Source organism: Haliotis rufescens, unplaced genomic scaffold, assembly GCF_023055435.1.
Source record: "Haliotis rufescens isolate VD_foot unplaced genomic scaffold, xgHalRufe1.0.p SCAF_6, whole genome shotgun sequence".
Taxonomy (NCBI): domain Eukaryota; kingdom Metazoa; phylum Mollusca; class Gastropoda; order Lepetellida; family Haliotidae; genus Haliotis; species Haliotis rufescens.
In genome coordinates, this window is record NW_025964334.1 from 54558558 (window position 1) to 54577275 (window position 18718).

At 43.3% G+C, this 18718-nt stretch overlaps 1 protein-coding gene across 1 annotated transcript in view; it reads right to left on the minus strand.

Moving 5' to 3' along the window:
- Nucleotides 1–2803: 2803 nt before the first annotated feature.
- Nucleotides 2804–18718, minus strand: part of LOC124138184 (transcription elongation factor SPT5-like) — a 35539-nt gene continuing 19624 nt past the window's right edge. Inside the window, exons 16-26 of the mRNA XM_046504717.2 lie at nucleotides 17184–17253; nucleotides 16279–16404; nucleotides 14723–14848; nucleotides 13573–13762; nucleotides 12588–12693; nucleotides 10933–11160; nucleotides 9622–9809; nucleotides 8954–9100; nucleotides 7798–7910; nucleotides 6560–6655; nucleotides 2804–4413 (exon numbers count right to left, since the gene is read on the minus strand). Of these exons, the coding sequence (XP_046360673.1) occupies nucleotides 4273–4413; nucleotides 6560–6655; nucleotides 7798–7910; nucleotides 8954–9100; nucleotides 9622–9809; nucleotides 10933–11160; nucleotides 12588–12693; nucleotides 13573–13762; nucleotides 14723–14848; nucleotides 16279–16404; nucleotides 17184–17253 (1531 nt within the window). The 3' untranslated portion in view covers nucleotides 2804–4272. The remainder of the gene's footprint in view (nucleotides 4414–6559; nucleotides 6656–7797; nucleotides 7911–8953; nucleotides 9101–9621; nucleotides 9810–10932; nucleotides 11161–12587; nucleotides 12694–13572; nucleotides 13763–14722; nucleotides 14849–16278; nucleotides 16405–17183; nucleotides 17254–18718) is intronic.

The following is an 18718-nucleotide window of genomic DNA, read 5'->3' on the forward strand; positions in this document are numbered from 1 at the left end:
ATCCTAATTGCGTGGATCGATTATTTAAAGACCGCTGTCATATAGCTGGAATAGTGCGGCGTTACACAACAAATAAACAAACAAATTAGTGTCGGCGGTGACCTGACTGTCCTTGTTTCCCTGGAGAAAGTCAAAGTTCATTCGATCGACCTCGGACTTGTTATAGGAGTGGCTTCCTTACATAACTGTTGTCATAAATCTATACGAGTTAAGCCCACAGAGCAACTCTTCATTTCTTCCCTAAGAATAGGTGCTGACCCTAGCTGATGGTGAAATGCGCATCAATGAGTGAGTGAGTGAGTGAGTTGGGTTTAACACGGCTTTGAAAAGTATTCAAGTTGTGTCACAGCGTGTCAGCTAAATGTGTTCGCAAAGAGTGAAGTGATGCACGTCTCACAAACCCACAAGCACGGGTATGATGCTGACAAACCTAGAAACATAATCGTGAGAATTCGAACCATAACAGGTTTATGAAATGCTCAAGGGACACAACTCTGCACAGCGAATTGAGGTGTGTGTGTGTCTGTCTGCCTGCCTGCGCCTGCTTGTTCTTGTCCGGAGACCACTGGGATGCAATGCTGTAGTTAAACATGAAGACCCCACTCACACACAGTATACTGACTCCGAGCCGACCAGTCCTTGTATTAGCCCCATAATGCTGAGTACCGGCCAAGTACCATCTTTTAATCTTTTGGTATGACGCGGCCAAGGATCCAACCCCACCTTCCGCTCTCCCGCCGGACAATCTACCGCTAGACCACGGAGACGGTTGCAGTGCCTTAGTGCATATATGGACATAGTATCTATGTACATGTAAAACCAAAACAAACAGTTATTCGAATCTGTTTTCTCTTTGCATATTTTTTTTCATGAGTTTACTGTTTTGTTTGTTGTTTAAGGCAGCACTCAGCAATATTCCACCTATATGACGCAAGTCTGTAATTAATCGAGTCTGAACCACACAATCAAGTGATTGACATCACGAGCATCGATCCATGCAATTGGGATACGATGACATGCATCAACCAAGTTAGCGATCCTGACTACCTGATCCGTTAGTTGCCTCTTACGACAAGCATAGGCAAGCAAAACCAAAGGTAAGATATTGAGGACTTCTCAGCCTCCTTCTCAGCCGTAAGATACTCTAATATTGTGGCTCTTCATGTCTCACCAGCAATACGAGTCATAACATAACCTGTTCATTGTGAGAACACTGTTCGTGAAATAGAACAAGAAAAATCAGGGGAAGTTCATCTGATCTGTTTACCATATGACATCAGTTACAGTATGTCTCGGGGGAGCAGTCCAGTGTTCGCCTGTCAAGACAGTTGGGTTCGAGTCCCATCATTGGTATTTTGTGAGTCATTGCTGGAGTGGGGGGAAAAAGGAACAGAACAGCATGCTTGACGTAAATATAACAACAAAAAACATTTCCATAGTCAAAGAATATCTGCTATCAGCAATTCCGACGTGAGCATGTGTTTATAAACTACCATCAAATAGCAATGATACCAGGTGTTTGTGAAAAGGTGAGCGTATCCTGCCCCACCAGTGGAAGAACTGTCTAAAATGAAGATTGGATGGTCAACTTATGTTTCAGCCTAAGGGTGTGGTCCTGCTTCTGGTAAAACCCACTGATTTGCCAGTCAAGAATCGATTACTTACAGACAGCTGCGACGAAGCTGAAAGCGATGTTAATGTCCACTCACTCACGATGTGAATCCAAGATCACAAATTCTGTGCTGTGTTCACACCTGATGCGAGCACAAATCGTATGTAATGAAAACGTACCACAAATAAAATGAAACAAGACTTGAACTTTTAAGTAAGTCCGATATTCCAAAGTCTGATATTAAGTGTGCGTGTGCATGTGTGTACATTTGTACCTGGCAAATATGTGTCTTGTTTTTTAAAGGTATTGAAACACGGGAAATGATAATTGTTTCGTGTTTGATGTAATGACATGTTTTCCATCCTTGAGAACTCTGGAGGAGAACTCTTGAGATACCAGTGAATATCCGGGATAGAATAGGTCTTCAGCAAGCCATGGTTGATGTAAAAAGCGACTATGCTTGTCGTAAGAGGCGACTATGCTTGTCGTAAAAGGCGACTAACGGGATTGGGTAGGCAGGCTTGCTGATTGAGTTGATACATGTCATCGTATCGCAACTGCATGGATCGATGTTCATGTCAGTCACTGGATTGTCTGGTCCAGACTCAATTATTTACAGACTGCCATCATACAGCTGGAATATTGCTGAGTGCAGCGTTTAACAACAAACAAACAACAAAACTGAAGGATGACCACAATGTTGTATGGTTGATCATTGATGCCTCACCGTCCTTCATAATCCTGTGTTATCTCCATTCACCCCTTCTCTTCCCTGTGGTCTCTCATCACCAACTTATCACTCAATTTCTCCCACTCATGAAAGTCATTTGACTGGATGGCAATTTCAAGGGTGGTCTAACTCAAAAGGAGTCGAGCATATTTATTGTTTTAGAATTGTATTTAGAATTTAATACACTTATCCCCATAATCGTTCGATCTGTCTGAACTGAAGTGAACGTTATTCCACCCAGCTGCTATCAGCGGCATTAGAGGTACATCACTTAATACAAATATACAATATATATATCCACAGATTTACCGAGCATTGGCTTAAATTCGTCTTGCCCAAAGTTGAAAAAAGGACAATGATTTTAGTCATTCTTCTAAGTGAAAGACATGCTGTTCCTTTTGGTGTACTGTTGACAAAAACAAAGTTGCACCTGAGTATTTATAATGGACCAAACCAACATCAACATTTTCACCATGTTTATTCCCTTAAATATCATAAATTTTACAAACTCACTTTCAATATTCTTGTTTTCCAACAATGAAAAGTATTTTCTAATACTGCAAGCAGTAACAGCATCAACCCAAGCTCCGGGGTGATGCAGGATGAAGCTCAACATGTGGACACACACACACACACACACACACACACACACACACACACACACACACAAGCAAGGTTACCATGGTTACACTCACAACTGTACACCTCCCTTTTCGTCCAAAGCTTTGGTATTTTCATATTTTATTTCCCATATACACATGTTCATTTCAGCAAACAAAACCCCGCATGAAAGCATAATTTTATCTTCACAAACACACATAAGAACATTCTGAAACCAGGTAGTACATTTTTGAGACTGATGAAAAAAAAATGGCTGACATATCACGACTATTTTGTGGAACGTTTATTAAATTGTGCGCTCAGTCTTCCTCACATGTACAAAACTATATCGCCAAAAATATTCATAATCTCTAACTTCTTTTTTTCAGTATATTTGAAACACCAATGCCTGAGATGCAATTGTTTGTTTTTTTATGTCTTGATATAGCGGCCATAAAATTTCAACAGAAGGCACGTCCCAGGCCGCATACTAGGGTACTGAGACTTATTTTGATCAAATTTTACATGAACGTGCTCAGCCCCACATTGGGTGCTAATGTAGCGGCCATAAAATTTCTGAGTCCCATGATGGGATTCAAACCACAGACCTTCTGATCCGAGGTATGACGCCTTGTCCACATGACCAAAGAGGTTAACCCGGTCAGCAAGCTAACAAGGTAAGGATGTCATCTGTGGGATGTCTCCACGCCCTGCTACATTGACAATACAATCTCACTCTGACATGATGTTAAGTGCTGGTCCTGTGAATGTATCCGCTGAGCATCCAGTAACTCCTGTCTCTTCCTCCCCCAATACAAGATGATCACACTATAAGCCTCATGCATTCATTCCTACAGAATATACACATCTAAAGACATAGGCACATGGAGCCAATGCAATGATTCCACAAACACAAGCAGAGAAATGGCTTGGACTTGATGACTAAAACAAGGTGAAAATTGACCAGCAAAAAGTAACATCTTGATGTCTTCTATGCTATCACTATTGATATTGCCGGAGTAATTTTCAAAATTAACTTTTATCCTTTAAATAGAAATACACATACTACTCAAAAGAAGTTAAAGAACTTCAAGACAGGTTAACTAGTCATTGAAAAAATTAGGTGTTCTTTAGCTACTTTTCAGTATATGCTAATAGGGATGTGTGTTAAAATATCTTGGTGGAGTTGTCCCCCTTTGTTTCTTATTCTTCAGTTGTGATGACAGAGGACTTGTAGACAAAAAGAAAATGGCCTCATCTTGAGGATCTGACCAACTGATTCTGGCATCAAAGTAGGACTTATAATCTAAGATTGTTGCTGGCTGGGCCATCATGAAGCAGGCATCTTGCACAGGTATTTGATCGGCAGCATCTTGATCTCGCCGCCATCCGTTTTGATCACACCTTCGATTCCGTCAATACTGAGCAGGGTGCCAGTCAGTTCTCTCTCGTCTCCAAGGATGACCTTGGCCTGGAAGAGAGGATGAGTGAGTGAGTGAGTGAGTTTGGTTTTACGCCGCTTTTAGCAATATTCCAGCAATATCACGGCGGGGGACACCAGAAATGGGCTTCACACATTGTACCCATGTCGGGATTCGAACCCGGGTCTTCAGCCTGACGATAAAACGCTTTAACCACTAGGCTACCCGAAAGCCCCTGGAAGAGAGGATGAAGTCACAGTTAGACTTACAAATATTCTGTCAGTAGGAAAAGTAAATCAGTATTTACTCAAACAAAATATTTGATTTATGGACACAAAAAATATAACAAATAATTTACATTTGCTTTAAAATTGTGCAGGGAGGATTGTTGGGATCTGCACGTCCCAGCCTACACGCAATGTCCTCATGTAGATATCAAACCCAGTGCCACAGGTCGGAATATCCATTCAGCGTAGTTCTTCCCTGGGGAAGGTTTGGCCTAGGTACTTGTTTTGTAGGGTTGTGCACCTTTGCAATGCCAGGATCTGCTTATTGTGTTCGGACCCCAGATTCACCCTGATTATGATTCTTTGTTTGTCTCTGTCATACACATTCTCACAGGTTTCACTGAAAGATCTGAATCATATTTAATTTCTTCCACATAAAGCTGACATACATAGAGAATACTACACTCATTCTCATTAGATACCATTTTTAAGAAACTCGTGAACTTTCTATGGTTTCTGACCGAGCGAAAGCGAGGTCAGATACCATAGAAAGTCCACTCGTTTCGTAAAAATGGTATCTAACGAGAATGAGTGGTATTTTATTTATTCCCCATGTTAAATATATATTTAAGTGTAAATACATAACAACTTTCGTTCGTTGACAGACCAAACTGAAACCGGTTGCAAAATCTGGTTGTGCATGAATATTGATATATGACCAAATATGGGCATTGTTGACATGTTTATGCATACGCATTAACAACATGCGCCTGCTGTTCTGTTTGCAAACAAACCAGCACCAACGCTCAAGATCCTTTTGGAAGAAATTCTTCAACTTATGGTAATTCAAGCGCCATGTTGTCAGTACGCAGGACACCGATAAGAAAATTTGAAATGTCACATTAGCGCCGCGCTTTGAATATCGGACCAACAGTCACACACATCGCACTGCCGGGGTCCCGTCTGTGCAATCAAAATGGTTCGGTTAGAGGGAAATCAGACTGTTCGCCAAAGACATTCATGTTAACTGTACCCCCCTTTATACTGAAGACGTGAAAATCAACAAACTCAAATCTGCTTGCATGTCAGTGACAGCTTCGAACGATCGAAGGGCAAGGTCGCCACCGGAATAAGAAAAGACAACCGCGATCCACTCACAGCGTTTTACGCTAGAGATAGGGAATGTTATTGTTCACATTTAGGATGTTTGGGGCCACAAAATCAGAAGTCAAGCACACTTCCACGGGGTTTTCGAATGATTTGTATCGGAACTGTGAACTTTAAGTGATCTGGTCATGCTGTCGTGTTCGTTCATTCATGAACAACACCTCCCGAAACAGCGCCACAAAATACGCTTCAAAGGGGACACCGATGGCACAACCAGATCATCCCAAGTAAGTCTATATATCTGTCCAGATAGTTTAAACAGACTTAATTTCACCACGCTTATCCTTTTACGTTAAATCAAATTGAAAGTTGCGAAAATGGTCGGGTGCGTCATGCTCAAGGGACGCGCTGGATCGGAAGTCGTACATTGTAAATCGATTTATAGATCTAGCTCGATTATATGTCTGTAGGATCTCTATGCATAACTTATATAGAATGCAAACCGAATTTGATGCGTGTGACTATCTTGTTTGGTTTAATAAAGTGTTTGTAAATATCTCTCGTTCTCATGAATTTCTTCAGTTCTGCTTGGTAATCGCAAAATGAATGACGTCTCGCGATTTTTTATGGATGAAAAAAGTAGTCCCGGTGTGACAGAGGTCACGGTTATCCAATCAAAATGAATAAAACAAGGTCAACCTTGTACGACACACGTGTGACGTACAGATTCACACATTGTACCCATGTCGGGAATCGAACCCGGGTCTTCAGCGTGACGAGCGAATGCTTTAACCACTAGGCTACCCGACCGCCCCAATGACCACAAAGCAAATATGAAGTAGGTCTAACAAATTTAGCTCACCTTGTCCTGTTTTTCAGGCTGCACAGGTTCCAGGTGCTCACAGGACACGTTGACGACCTTGTCTTCATCCGTGATGTACACAGAACACATCCCTCCCTGGCAGCAAACAAACAGTTCAGACAATCAACTTCATTACACGAAGCCTAAACACTGATACAAGCTACACATTACAGGTGCAGTGACATCATGGGTACTTCAAATGGCACTAGGACATCTTCATGATTAGATATATCGATTGGACAGAAACACAAATCAAATTTCCAGTTGACAAACAAAGCAATTAAGCTGATGAAAAGCCTTTCGTTTCTTATCCTTTAACATAATGACCAGTCGCTTGTGAGTATAGAGAGTTCTGGGAACAGGCTCTGTGAGAAGCTTGGTTGCCAAGCACAGTGGAGAATTCTGACTGGCTGCAGCAATAGAGTTGAGAGCTCCAGGAACAGGCTGTAACTGTGAAGAGCTTGGCTGTAGGCCGCCAAGCACAGTGAAAAAGCTCTTACTGGTGTAACTCTGACTGGCTGCAGCAATAGAGTTGAGAGCTCCAGGAACAGGCTGTAACTGTGAAGAGCTTGGCTGTAGGCCGCCAAGCACAGTGAAAAAGCTCTGACTGGTGTAACTCTGACTGGCTGCAGCAATAGAGTTGAGAGCTCCAGGAACAGGCTGTAACTGTGAAGAGCTTGGCTGTAGGCCGCCAAGCACAGTGAAAAAGCTCTGACTGGTGTAACTCTGACTGGCTGCAGCAATAGAGTTGAGAGCTCCAGGAACAGGCTGTAACTGTGAAGAGCTTGGCTGTAGGCCGCCAAGCACAGTGAAAAAGCTCTGACTGGTGTAACTCTGACTGGCTGCAGCAATAGAGTTGAGAGCTCCAGGCACAGGCTGTAACTGTGAGGAGCTTGGCTGTAGGCCGCCAAGCACAGTGAAAAAGCTCTTACTGGTGTAACTCTGACTGGCTGCAGCAATAGAGTTGAGAGCTCCAGGAACAGGCTGTAACTGTGAAGAGCTTGGCTGTAGGCCGCCAAGCACAGTGAAAAAGCTCTTACTGGTGTAACTCTGACTGGCTGCAGCAATAGAGTTGAGAGCTCCAGGAACAGCCTATAACTGTGAGGAGCTCGGTTGTAGGCCAAATGCAATGCCCTATTGGGTGTTACTTCATTCAGAGTGGAAGTTCTAGTTTAGCACTGACCTCAGTATTGGAGTTAGGAATGGATTGGAGGAGGAGTTGAGTGGTTGCTACTTACAGTGACGCTCCTGATCTCCCCGGTCTGGAAGATGAGGTTGGGATCATCGTGGGTCTCCTTGATCTTCACCATGATGTCCTGCGTGTGCCAGTCAGCCATACTGTGGTCCATGGCTGTCACAGGCAAACACACGTAAGACGAGCAGAGGCGCTTTTACATTAGATGTTGTCATAGTTTTTGTGTGTCCTTTAATGCCTCACTCAGCAATATTCCAGCTACAGTAAACTACTGTTATAACGAACTCAAAGGGACCACTAATTTTAGTTTGTTATAACCATAGTTCGTTATTAGCAGATATACAGCATATATACAACAAAAGGCCGGAACTAAAAAATAAGTTCATTATATCGGTCAGTTTGTTATAAGCGTGTTCGTTATAACCTTGGTTTACTGTATATGACAGCAGCCTACATATAATTGTGTTTTGACCAGACAATCAGGTGATTGATATTATGAGCACTGACCCACACCGCCAGGGTACCATGACACAATCAACCATGTCAGAGAGCTTGATCTCCCAATCCATAAAATCACCTCCTATGACCAACAGTTTGGTGGTGACAAATTTTAACCCAGAATCCCCGAAGGGCAATATTTGGTTGTAATCTCAACACCAAAATAAAACCGGACCCGTGAAGATCCGGGGTAGAATAGGTCTTCAGCAACCCATGCTTGCCATAAAAGGCGACTATGCTTGTCGTAAAAGGCGACTAACGGGATCGGGTGGTCAGGCTCGCTGACTTGGTTGATGCATGTCATCGATCCAAATCGCGTGGATCGATGCTCATGATGTCAATCACTGTATTGTCTGGTCCAGACTCGATTATTTACAGACCGCTGTCATATAGCTGGAATATTGCTGAGTGCGGCGTAAAACAACGAACCAACCAAAATAGCAAAATGTGTACAACTAACACATGCATCCAGTACCTTGTCTGATTCATGGTCAGACCCCAATGTCACATGGATGTGATGTCAAAGGATACTGTCAGTCATATCTTGAGATTCATCTTCCATCCCCATCTGCACCCTTTGCTTCCAATATTTTTAGGCTTTAGACAATGATATGTAAATCTCAAAACATCATTTTTTTACTTCTTTAGGAAGTGATTTATATATGTGAGTTTGAAACTTCTCGACATCATCACATGCCTACCTGTGCCTGGTGTCTGTGGAGTGAACGGAGCCCCTGGGGTCATGGGGCTGTAACCCATGGGCGAGGGCGTGCCTGCGTAACCCCCGGGGGACGGGCTGCCCTGGTACCCGGCAGGGCTGGGGGTGCCTACATAGCCAGGACTAGGAGCTGCAACAGAGAAAGATGGCAGTGAAGCAACAGACATTTGTCAGCAACTCACAAAGCTACAGTCATTAAATAATCCAGTCAGGGCCAGACTGCCTCCATGGTCTAGTGGTAGAGCTTCCGACCGGTGAGAGGAAGGTCGGGGGTTCGATCCCCGGCCGTATCATACCAAAAGACATAAAAACATGGTACTTGTTGTTACCCTGTCTGGCACACCGCATTAAGGGGCTAAAACAAGTACTGGTCGGCTCGGAGTCAGTATACTGTGTCTGAGTGGGGCATTCATGTTAAACTGAGCCATGGTATCTCAGAGGGCTAGCACTATAAATCTGCACCAGTCCAGACAAGCAGCAACACACACATGCATGAACTTTGCTATATAAGTGCAATAATCTTGGACGCGGCGTTAAACCCCATTTCACCTCAACTCAAGTCCTTCCAGACAAACATATGACAGATTGATAGCAGAAGCAATGTTCCAGTCAAGGCAGGTGCCATCAAGCTGAAAGGGACATTTCACTCACCCTGGTAGCTGGCTGGAGAGGGGGAGGCCTGGTGGTAGGGGGAGTAAGCACTGCCTGGAGTCTGGGGGGTGTAGGGCCCCATGGGGCTGGGTGTGTCCGCCTGGTACCCAGGGGTGCCTGGGTTCGGAGTCGTGGCATAGTCAGCTGGAGAGGGTGACTCATCAAAGTTGAAGTCAAATTCATTTGGTCTGAAACAATGACAAACAATATTGCAAATTATCAGTCAACAATTACTTAGAACAAACAGTTCTTACCATTTTCAGTATTATTGTTATTAAATCGTGTCAACAAATTATACGCCAAAAACATTTTGAAGAGAGAGAACAATGCTTAACGTCCCAGTCAACAATAACCAACCTAGATCATGTAGATTACAATGGCCAGTAAATAATCAAGTCTTTGCCTTAAAAAACCAGTGCCAGTGACAAAACTGTTTTTCGCAAGTTCACATTCACAAACTGATCTTTGTAGATATTAATTGGTAAACTGAATTTTGTCATGTGAAACCACCTTAAGACATCAAGCAAACACTCTAATACACTAAAACATCCCCATCTTAACATGGCACTAAACACAAGGGTACCAAAACATCCCCATCTTAACGTGGCACTAAACACTAGGGTACCAAAACATCCCCATCTTAACTTGGCACTAAACACTAGGGTACCCAAACATCCCAACCTTAACATGGCACTAAACACAAGGGTACCAAAACATCCCCATCTTAACGTGGCACTAAACACTAGGGTACCAAAACATCCCCATCTTAACGTGGCACTAAACACAAGGGTACCAAAACATCCCCATCTTAACGTGGCACTAAACACTAGGGTACCAAAACATCCACATCTTAACATGGTACTAAACACTAGGGTACCATAACATCCCAACCTTAACATGGCACTAAACACTAGGGTACCCAAACATCCCCATCTTAACGTGGCACTAAACACTAGGGTACCAAAACATCCACATCTTAACATGGTACTAAACACTAGGGTACCATAACATCCCTATCTTAACATTGCACTAAACACTAGGGCATCCAAACATCCCCATCTTGAAAAGGCAATAAACATTTTGGTTTCCAAACATCCCCATCTTAACTTGGCACTAAACACCAGGGTACCCAAACATCCCAATCTTAACATGACACTAAACACTAGGGCATCCAAACATCCCCATCTTGAAGAGGCAATAAACATTTGGGTATCCAAACATCCCCATCTTAACATGGCACTGAACACCAGGGTACCCAAACATCCGCATCTTAACAAGACACTAAACACTACGTAAGATATCGGTTCTGACCTGGATGGCGTGTTAGCACTGGAGGGGTCCCAAGCGGATGATCCCGGGGTGCGGCTGCCTGGCTCATGGGATGGTGTCTGACTTCCATAGTGAGGCGTTCTGCTCCCATCCTGCACTGGTGTCTGTGAACCGTACATGGGAGTTCTGGAGCCACCATACATAGGCGTCTGGCCACCATACATGGGCGTCTTCTGGTAGCTGGAAGTGAAACCACCGACCTTCTGCCCACTGTGAAGAAAAGGAAAGAAAAAATTGGATAAAAAATCCCTCTCACACAACGAAATGTGCTAAGAAGTGATGATCAACTAAATTCTTTAATGATATCATTCATTATTGCAAGACAAAAGCTGAGGGCAAAATAATTCAATTATTAACCATTATGATGACGTCCTACTATTGCAACTATAGGTCATTATGAAAATTTATCCAGAAATTATATATCAACCATTACATGGTTAAAGTCAGAGAAATCACTCGAATAGGTTGATTCTGGAAGTAGAATCAATGGGTCCTGGGCCCACTTGCACAAAGCGATCTTAGAGCTAAGACTATCGTAAGCCAATGTTAAAGTATGGGAGTTACAACCATCTTAGCGCTAAGATCGCTTTGTGCAAGTTGGCCCTGAATGTTTATTCTACTTCCGGAATCAACGTTCTCATGATTTCTCCATTACGAACATCAAACTTTCCTATACACAAACTAACAAATGTCAGGCACATCAAAGGAACAGGGACATGTTGCAATGTAAATGGGAACTGTGGGACATGTTGCAATGTAAATGGGAACTGTGAGAGTGAATGTTGTTTTACGCTGGAGTCGGCAATATTCCAGTTAGCCTGCCTTCATGAGTGAGTGAGTGAGTTGGGTTTAACACCGCTTTTAACAGTATTCCAGTTATATCACGGCGTGTCAGCTTAATGTGGGAGGAAAGCCCCAAGTGATGCAGGTCTCAGACATTTACCACTTCGGTTAAACCCACGAGCACGGGTATGGTGCTGACAAACCTAGAAACATAATTGGGGCGAACCGGGATTCGAACCCAAAATCATAGGTTTCTGGCGTGCCTAAGGGACGCAACTCTGCACAGCGAATCGCGGCGCCTTAGACGACTGGGCCACCCATGCCCCCCCCCGCCTTCATGACGTACAAGGGCTAATGCAGGTGTAGATTTAACAACAAACTTGTATGTAGCCGGCAGGACTTGCTCCTTTTAAGTTACTGGCCCTTCTCTAAACTAACTGGCCTACAACCAAATGGTGGAGGCCGCGAAGTGGTCAAACCTGAGATCGCGTAGCCAACCAGCAGGGCTTTGAAAATGTTGGAATTCCTCACCCCTACAACGATTTTTTTCCTGCATTCCGAGATTAAATCTTAGCTTCCGTTTGCCTAATTCATGGCGATTTATGAGCAAATAATGATGTTGTTGTACACACCATTACAACTAGGGGGCTGGTTGTCATCCAATTAAATAAATTAAATATGCACAGAGAAGGGTTTAATTCTGACTAGCCCGATGAGCCATCTACTTTACGTTTCAGCAAGCCCTTTATAATTTTTACTGGCCACGGGCCAATGGGCCAGCAGTTAAATTGACCCGTCTCATGGGACTGCCCATGGCTGCCATCAAGGTAAAAGATACAGCAGCTTGTACTGACGTGAGTGTGGCGAGTCGACTCCTGTCTACAGAGATGGTCTTGCAGCTGGCATGTAGCTCCACTCTTGCTGTTGATTCGGTCGCATCCTTCACAATACCAATATAACCTGCACAGAAAAACATCTGGTCAAACCAACTAGTCAAACACATCAAACACACTTACCGGTATACCCAAAGGATTCAATTAAGAATTGACTTCAATATTTTTTGTGTTATTGGATATATAAACATGAAAAAAAGGTGCAGATTTACACACCAAGTGTTTTTCATGTTCATAAATCTTTAAACATAAAAACATTCTGCAATCAATTCTTATGGATAAATATGATAACAATAATAGTGAGTGAGTTGGGTTTAATACTTTTAACAGTATTCCAGTTATATCACGGCGTGTCAGCTTAATGTGGGAGGAAAGCCCGAAGTGATGCAGGTCTCGGACGTTTACCACTTTGGTGAAACCCACGAGCACGGGTATGGTGCTGACAAACCCAGAAACATAACCGGGATTCGAACCCACAATCATAGGTTTCTGGCGTGCCCAAGGGACGCAACTCTGCACAGAGAATCGCAGCGCCTTAGACGACTGGGCCACCTGATAACAATAAAAACTTTACAGACTGCTTACTTAATTATTAGAAAAACAAACAACTTCAGAAAACACTTTGAAACCATGACATCATTAGCGCAATAATGCAACGCAAGCAATTATCAACTAATCAAGAGACAGTTGTCCGTTAGTAGGTGTGGGTTTATGGACAAAGAAAATTTCTTGGTTAGTGAATCAAAATCCACGGAATCACTTTCTTTATGATCAAATGAAACAATGACAAAAGCTTAACCAGAAAACACATAATGTTTAGCAACATTGTGAACAAAACGAATTCAATTATATTCAACATTCTTTATGTACATGACCTAAACATGCTAAACAACTACACACAAAAAAAACATTTCGGGAAAGCCACATGGAGGAGACATCCACCTACCCTTGAAGGGGCCCTGTCTCACTCGGACGGTCTGTCCAATAAGCTCTCGGTCTCTCTTACTGATGCCGCCACGCCCTCTACCCGCGCCCCCTTGGCCCCCGCCCCCGCCCCCACCACTTGGGTGGGCGGGGCTGGCCAAACGGGGAGACATTGGCACAAATCCTCCAGCACTAAAGCTGGTGTTGCTTTGCTGCAATTGAAAAGAATGAGGAGATTCCAGCATCACTGAATGATACATTCACTGAATTACAGGTTTCAATCAGAGTGAGTGGGTATGGTTTTACGCCGCTTTTAGCAATATTCCAGCAATATCACAGCGGGGGACACCAGAAATGGGCTTCACACATTGTACCCATGTCAGGAATCGAACCCAGGTCTTCGGCGTGACGAGCGAACGCTTTAACCACTAGGCTACACGACCGCCGCTGGTTACAATCAGAAGTGTATGGAAGTCACACAACCAATTTTGCAGCAACGTTTAAACACTAGCATGCAAGAGTTATATCTGCTCACAAATAGTACCATATTCCACGTAATAAGCGCCCCGCTCTAATAAGCACCCACGGTGTTATTTGTTAATATATTGGCTAGTGAACAATCCCAATTGGCACCCCTTCCGATTGATCAATGTACACAAGACTTTTTTACTTGTGTGTAATATGCACCCTTAATTATGGGCAATTAAATTCTGGAAAAATGTGTTGGTCGTGTATAATATGCACAGACTTTTCTTTTGTATCATTCAGGCTGTCAGCATAAACTACCAAAATTACAATCTTTCAACTCTGTTTTTTTTTCACTAAAATAATATTCTAATAAGAGCCCCCTATTTCTAATTTTAAGAGCGCCCTGGGAGCTTATTACATCAAATACAGTATTACTTCATGGTATGACATATTTAATACATGTGCAAACAATATGTATATATACTGCATGCAAATGAACCCTTGGCCAAGTGGCCTATATTCATGAATAAACTTCTCATAAAGTATAACAAATATCTTTCATGTTCACTTATTGAACATTCTTGAAAAGTATTTTTGAAATCTACATGACATTTAGTCAAGATGTCATTACAAAATTTAAACCACAATTCCTCGCAACAATCCCTATTTTTTGCAGAGGTATTTTTTTACAAATCGTTGCCTACCCGTGATCCTCCTGCTAGCACAAGATGGCGAGTCCGGCACACGAAGTAACCACCATTTTCTGTCACCATTCTCGACATGAGGAATGCGTAGCTGCGGTACAGATGTTTGATCTCCCCAGATCGGCCCTGAAACACAACCATGTCATGACATTAACACACCGGCCCTGAAACACAACAATGTCATGACATTAACACATCGGCCCTGAAACACAACAATGTCATGCCATTAACACATCGGCCCTGAAACACAACAATGTCATGACATTAACACATTGGCCCTGAAACACAACAATGTCATGACATTAACACATCGGCCCTGAAAGACAACAATGCCATGACATTAACGCATCGGCCCTGAAACACAAAAATGTCATGACATTAACACATCGGCCCTGAAACACAACCATGTCATGACATTAACACATGGGCCCTGAAACACAACCATTTCATGACATTAACACATCGGCCCTGAAACACAACAATGACATGACATTAACACATCGGCCCTGAAACACAACCATGTCATGACATTAACACATCGGCCCTGAAACACAACAATGTCATGACATTAACACATCGGCCCTGAAACACAACAATGACATGACATTAACACATCGGCCCTGAAACACAACCATGTCATGACATTAACACATCGGCCCTGAAACACAACAATGTCATGACATTAACGCATTGGCCCTGAAACACAACAATGTCATGACATTAACACATCGGCCCTGAAACACAACAATGTCATGACATTAACACATCGGCCCTGAAACACAACCATGTCATGACATTAAGACATCGGCCCTGAAACACAACAATGTCATGACATTAACGCATCGGCCCTGAAACACAACAATGTCATGACATTAACACATCGGCCCTGAAACACAACCATGTCATGACATTAACACATCGGCCCTGAAACACAACAATGTCATGACATTAACGAATCGGCCCTGAAACACAACAATGTCATGACATTAAGACATCGGCCCTGAAACACAACAATGTCATGACATTAACACATCGGCCCTGAAACACAACAATGTCATGACATTAACGCATCGGCCCTGAAACACAACCATGTCATGACATTGACACATCGGCCCTGAAACACAACCATATCATGACATTAACACATCGGCCCTGAAACACAACAATGTCATGACATTAACACATCGGCCCTGAAACACAACAATGTCATGACATTAACACATCGGCCCTGAAACACAACAATGTCATGACATTAACGCATCGGCCCTGAAACACAACAATGTCATGACATTAAGGCATCGGCCCTGAAACACAACAATGTCATGACATTAACGCATCGGCCCTGAAGCACAACAATGTCATGACACTAACCACACCGGCCCTGAAACACAACAATGTTACGACATCTCGCCAGACTGACCCAGAAACACAATGTCATGATATCTCTCCAAACCAGTCTATTATTTCTCAATGTTAAACACAATTCAGGAACTCTAAACACTAAAAAGTCCCATGTTCATTCCCAAACAATCGACAAAACATCAAGTTCCACCTACTGACTGAGGTCCATCGATGACCTTGACAATGTCCTTGACCTGAATGTTATTGTTCTCGGAGTCCAGGGCGACTGCGTTCCGTGTGTCCTTCTTCCTAGTCAAGGACTGGGGCTTTAAGTTCTGTACCTAGAAAGTGGACGACACATTGTTTCTAAAGCCACATCTCACACAGGGTTTCAAATCACAAGGTCATGCTGACCATACATTTTGGGTGTTCAGATATGATGCTTTTGAGAAAGTCTCACTAGATTGTCTATTCACATTATATATATCAAAATAGAGTTGATTTCAGTTGCAAATAGCTTGTCTGCAACTTATTCCCTTGGGTTTCATTTGAGCATTGTTACAGCCTGCCAACACTTACGACAAACAATCAATCAGGATAATACATGTTGATATCTTTTGGTATCAAACACGTAAATAAGAATGGGCTGAAAATGCCATTACTGCAGCATTGGGTAGTTATCTTCCCAACAAACCTTGTTGTGTATGCTAGGGTAGATATCTCCCCAACTGACCTTGTTCTGCATGCTAGAGTAGTTATCTCCCCTACTGACTTTGTTGTACATGCTAGAGTAGTTATCTCCCCTACTGACTTTGTTGTACATGCTAGAGTAGTTATCTCCCCTACTGACCTTGTGAAGGCTTGAGTAGTATTCTTCCCTACTGACCTTGTTCTGCATGTTAGAGTAGTTATCTCCCCAAATGACCTTGTTGTACATGCTAGAGTAGTTATCTCCCCTACTGACCTTGTCATGCATGTTACAGTAGTTATCTACCCTACTGACCTTCTTGTACATGCTCGAGTAGTTTTCTCCCCTCCTGACCTTGTCATGCATGTGACAGTAGTTATCTCCCCTACTGACCTTATTGGGCATGCTTAAGTAGTTATCTCCCCTACTGACCTTGTTATGCATGCTGAGCACCTGGAAGTTCTCCTTCTCCAACCTCACAATGGCTCCCACTGTCTGGGCACTGCAACAAATGGACATGTTACCACTCATTGGTTGGACCAGGCAACAGGCACAAGGACACGTTACAACATTGAAACAGTAGTCAGTTATTTCATCAGCCTTTCAGCTTATTGTGGATCACAAGTCGCTGCCATTTTCCACTTTAGTGATGAGATGATATGGATGCAACTGGACGTGGACTTAAGTATCCAATGTGAGAACATCACAGTGGCTGCCTTACTCTACACACAATGTGAGAACATCACAGTGGCTGCCTTACTCCACACACAATGTGAGAACATCACAGTGGCTGCCTTACTCCACACACAATGTGAGAACATCACAGTGGCTGCCTTACTCTACACACAATGTGAGAACATCACAGTGGCTGCCTTACTCTACACACAATGTGAGAACATCACAGTGGCTGCCTTACTCCACACACAATGTGAGAACATCACAGTGGCTGCCTTACTCTACACACAATGTGAGAACATCACAGTGGCTGCCTTACTCCACACACAATGTGAGAACATCACAGTGGCTGCCTTACTCCACACACAATGTGAGAACATCACAGTGGCTGCCTTACTCCACACACAATGTGAGAACATCACAGTGGCTGCCTTACTCTACACACAATGTGAGAACATCACAGTGGCTGCCTTACTCCACACACAATGTGAGAACATCACAGTGGCTGCCTTACTCCACACACAATGTGAGAACATCACAGTGGCTGCCTTACTCCACACACAATGTGAGAACATCACAGTGGCTGCCTTACTCCACACACAATGTGAGAACATCACAGTGGCTGCCTTACTCCACACACAATGTGAGAACATCACAGTGGCTGCCTTACTCCACACACAATGTGAGAACATCACAGTGGCTGCCTTACTCTACACACAATGTGAGAACATCACAGTGGCTGCCTTACTCCACACACAATGTGAGAACATCACAGTGGCTGCCTTACTCTACACACAATGTGAGAACATCACAGTGGCTGCCTTACTCCACACACAATGTGAGAACATCACAGTGGCTGCCTTACTCCACACACAATGTGAGAACATCACAGTGGCTGCCTTACTCCACACACAATGTGAGAACATCACAGTGGCTGCCTTACTCTACACACAATGTGAGAACATCACAGTGGCTGCCTTACTCCACACACAATGTGAGAACATCACAGTGGCTGCCTTACTCCACACACAATGTGAGAACATCACAGTGGCTGCCTTACTCCACACACAATGTGAGAACATCACAGTGGCTGCCTTACTCTACACACAATGTGAGAACATCACAGTGGCTGCCTTACTCCACACACAATGTGAGAACATCACAGTGGCTGCCTTACTCCACACACAATGTGAGAACATCACAGTGGCTGCCTTACTCCACACACAATGTGAGAACATCACAGTGGCTGCCTTACTCCACACACAATGTGAGAACATCACAGTGGCTGCCTT